Consider the following 3,945-nt stretch of genomic DNA (forward strand, 5'->3'; position numbering starts at 1 on the left):
TTGTAGACCAGGCTGGTCTCGAACTCACAGAGATCCGCCTGCCTCTGCCTCCCGAGTGCTGGGATTAAAGGTGTGCGCCACCACCGCCCGGCTTCTCTTTCAGTTTTTTGAAACAGGATTTCTCTGTATAACAGTTCTTGTTGTCCTGGAACTTGCTCTGTAGACCAGACTGGTCTCGAACTCACAGAGATCCGCCTGCCTCTGTCTCCTGACTAAAGGCGTGCACCACCACTTGATGTTTTATTTCATTTTTGAGACAGGGTCTCACCATCTAACCCTTGACTGGCCTGACACTCACCACGCTGGCCCAGAACTTTATAAAGATCTTTCTGCCTCTGCCTCCCAAGGGCTGGGATTAAAAGCATGGACCACCATGCCTGGTCCTTTTTGATATTGTTATGTGTGTTTTGTTGTTTTTGTTTGTGTTTGAGGCAGGGTCTCATTCTGTAGTCCAATTTGGCCTGGAACTCATAATTCTTCTGCCTCGGGTTTCCGGGTGCTGGGAAGCTGCAACCATTAAAAGTGTGGTCAGAAGCAGGACTTGGTGTTGTGAGCCTGTTATCATAGTTACTTAAGAGGCTGAGGCAGGAGGATTACTCTGGGCTTCAGAGTAAGACCCTGTCTCAAAAAGTAAAAAGAGGGCTGGGAAGGCAGCTCAAGGGGAGAACACTTGGCACCATGTGAGAGACCCTGAACTTAAGCCTTCGCTTACCCCAATACTAGAAAAAAAAAAGAAAGAGGTTCAGTTGTGAGGACCGGAACTCAGAGGCTCAGCACTGCCCTGAGTACCTATAAATCCAGCACTAGGGGCAGAGGGTGGGCAGATGGATGGATTCCTGGTGCCCGTTTACTAGGCAGCCAGTCCAGACTGGTTCCAAGTTCACTGAGAGCCCCTGTCTCAGCAAATCCAGTAAAGTGAGTCAGATAGCTAACTTTGACTTCTGTCCTCCATGTGCAGGTGTGCAAGCACACCTGGCAGGTACATACATCACACACACACACACACACACACACACACACACACACACACACCCCTCGGTCCCTGGACCACAGAGGGTCTTGAGTGCCTGGCCTGCTGGGCAAGTGTGTGAGGCCCTGAGGGAAGCTCCACGTTCTCTTTGTCCCCCCCAGCCACAGGATCCCTGCATAAGGCTGTGGTACCTGAGAACAGCAGCGCTTATCTTGTGGAGGAGATCCAGCTGAGCCCTGAGCCAGAGCCTGTTCGAAACCTGCAGTTGGCCCCCACCCAAGTGAGAAGAGACCTGAACAGAATATGGTCTTTCTGTGGGGATGAGCTGGGGAGCCTGGGCCAGGCCCTGGGGCTCCTGACCCCCCCCCCCCTCCATTCTCTTCCAGGGTGCTGTGTTCTCAGGCTTCTCAGGAGGCGTCTGGAAAGTTCCTCGGGCCAATTGCAGAGTCTATGAGAGCTGTGTGGACTGTGTCCTTGCCAGGGACCCTCACTGCGCCTGGGACCCTGAGTCAGGCATCTGCAGCCTTCTGTCTGGCTCTACCCCGTGAGTGTTGGTCCTGGATGGGGGCTGGCGACAATCCGCCATGGCTTTCCTTACACAGTCTCTGCCACTATTCCTTCCCCTCGAGGGGCGCCAACACATTCACTCCCAGGTTCCACGCCGCTGCATCCGGTTCTAGAAGGTGGCCTTTTGCAGGGCGGTTGTGAAGGTGCCCCTGTTTCCCAGCCCTTCTTCCCTTTACCCTCCCTCCCCCTTCTGCTCCCACTTCTGTCTGTTTGCTCGCTTCCTCCTCAGGAGCGCCTGGAGACAGGACATGGAACAAGGCAACCCGGAGTGGGCGTGTGCTCGAGGCCCCATGCCCAGGAGCCCCAGGCGGCAGAGCCCCCCTCAACTTAGTGAGTGTGGGCTGGGGGAGGTCCAAGGATGGACTGGAACTTGACTGTGGATAGGAAGAATTGTGAGCTGGAGCCACACTAGGATCCAGGTTGAGGTGGTTGTGGGTTTGGTGTCTGTGTTGGAATTAGGAATACTGGAGGCCTGCCTATAGCCACCCACGCCATGCTGGGCCACGCACACACCAGATCTTGATGATTTCAGAGACTAAGGGTTGGATCTGGTTAGATGTTAGCTGGGAGAAGGACGAGGGGGGAGGAAAGGAGGGTCTAGTTTGAGTCTAGCTTGGAGATAAAGAAGGGGTGAGCCTTGAGTTTGGGAGTTGAAATGGAATCAGAAGACAGCTGGGTATGGTGCCTCATACCAGTAATCCTAGACATCAGGATTGTCAAGAGTTCAAGGCCAGCCTGGCTACAGCGTGGGGCCAGATGCACGTAAGGCTGTCTCTCCCTCCCTTCTTCTTCCCTCCTCCTGAATGTGTCATTCTTTGCTGCCCTCCAGTTAAAGAAGTCCTGGCAGTCCCCAACTCCATCCTGGAGCTGCCCTGCCCTCACCTGTCAGCCCTGGCATCTTACTACTGGAGTCACGGCAGAACCACGATCCCAGAAGCCTCTTCTGCCATCTACAATGGCTCCCTCTTGTTGCTGCCTCAGGATGGTGTTGGGGGCCTCTACCAGTGTGTGGCCACTGAGAACGGCTACTCATACCCTGTCGTCTCCTACTGGGTAGACAGCCAAGACCAGTCCCTGGCCCTGGATCCTGAACTAGCAGGCATTCCCCGGGAACGCGTGGAAGTCCCACTGACCAGGGTTGGTGGTGGAGCGTCCATGGCTGCCCAGCGGTCCTACTGGCCTCACTTTCTCATCGTCACCGTCCTCCTGGCCCTAGTGCTCTTAGGAGTACTCACCCTCCTCCTCGCTTCCCCACTGGGAGCACTACGGGCTCGGGGCAAGGTTCAGGGCTGTGGGACACTATCCCCCAGGGAAAAGGCCCCATTGAGTAGGGAACGGCATCTCCAGCCCTCCAAGGACTATAGGACCTCTGCCAGTGACGTCGATGCTGACAACAACCATCTAGGCACTGAAGTGGCTTAAACTGAGGGCACAGATGGGAACTGAGCAGGGAGAGCCCCTGGTCTGGTGCCTGAGTCTGGCACAGTGCCTCCCCGACTAGGGTGAAGGCTTTCCTGCTATTGTGTGTCACCTGCAGCACCCAGTAGGGCCTCCCCTAGGGGACTTTCTTCTGTAAGCACATGCCTCCACGCCTGGAAGAGCCAGATAGGAGTCTTCAGTCTTGATCAACCAACCCCAAGAGCTTCAGGAGACCCTGAAGCTGTTCCTGTCCAGGATTCCATGGTGACACACCCGAGCATCTGAGCAAGGTGGGGTTGTTCCTGCAAGCTGCCACTCTGGAAGCAGCTGCTGCTTTGAAACACCAGCCCTCCCTTCTCCTGGGGTCACCAAGATTCTTTGGGAGCTGGCCCCCTGTGCTTCCCTGTACCAATCATGCCCTACTGCTTGGGAAGTCTTTTCTGAAGTCTGACCACCTTCTTGCTTCAGTTTAAACAGGTTGTTACTGTCTCTGCCCTGACTGGAATGGCGGGCATAATCTGAGCCTTGTTCTCTTGTCTAGTGTGGCTGACCCCTTGAATTCCTCCTTCCTTGTCCCTTTGTTTTGGGATTCAGAAAACTGCTCGTCACAGACAATTTATTTTTTATTAAAAAAGATACAAGCTTTAAGCAAGGTTGATGATGTGCTGTCTTTGTTGTGGCCGAGTTCCCACCAGGGTAGCCTGTGTGGAGGTCGAGGTTTTCAGGTGGGCTCTGCAGCTCCTGCCTGCGAGCCCCAGCCTGCCCCAGGCAGGGCTAGGACTGTGTGGACCAGCCTCCACTGTGCCTGCTAGACACTGGCTGCCACATCTGCCGTCCCCGGGACTCCTACGCTCATCATGACTCTGGTTCAGCTCTGCCCCACCCCCACCCTGGCCCAAAGTCTGCACTGCTGACAAGGCTCACTCTACCCACACCTCCACACTGCCTTTTCCTCCCTCTGCCAGGAAGTCACACTCTGGCCTGCTTCT

The 3,945-nt window shown here is 55.1% G+C and overlaps 1 protein-coding gene across 6 annotated transcripts in view; it reads left to right on the top strand.

The window, feature by feature from the left end:
• The window catches only part of Sema4a (semaphorin 4A), a 25,708-nt gene extending 22,096 nt beyond the window's left edge, over positions 1-3,612 (top strand). For all 6 annotated transcript variants that reach the window (XM_026784053.1, XM_026784056.1, XM_005356869.3 and 3 more), the window contains 4 exons: positions 1,132-1,250; positions 1,357-1,514; positions 1,767-1,867; positions 2,367-3,612. In XM_026784053.1, the coding sequence (XP_026639854.1) occupies positions 1,132-1,250; positions 1,357-1,514; positions 1,767-1,867; positions 2,367-2,959 (971 nt within the window). In that variant the 3' untranslated portion in view covers positions 2,960-3,612. The remainder of the gene's footprint in view (positions 1-1,131; positions 1,251-1,356; positions 1,515-1,766; positions 1,868-2,366) is intronic.
• The last annotated feature ends 333 nt before the right edge of the window (positions 3,613-3,945 follow it).

Source organism: Microtus ochrogaster, chromosome 21 (genome assembly GCF_000317375.1).
Source record: "Microtus ochrogaster isolate Prairie Vole_2 chromosome 21, MicOch1.0, whole genome shotgun sequence".
Classification (NCBI taxonomy): domain Eukaryota; kingdom Metazoa; phylum Chordata; class Mammalia; order Rodentia; family Cricetidae; genus Microtus; species Microtus ochrogaster.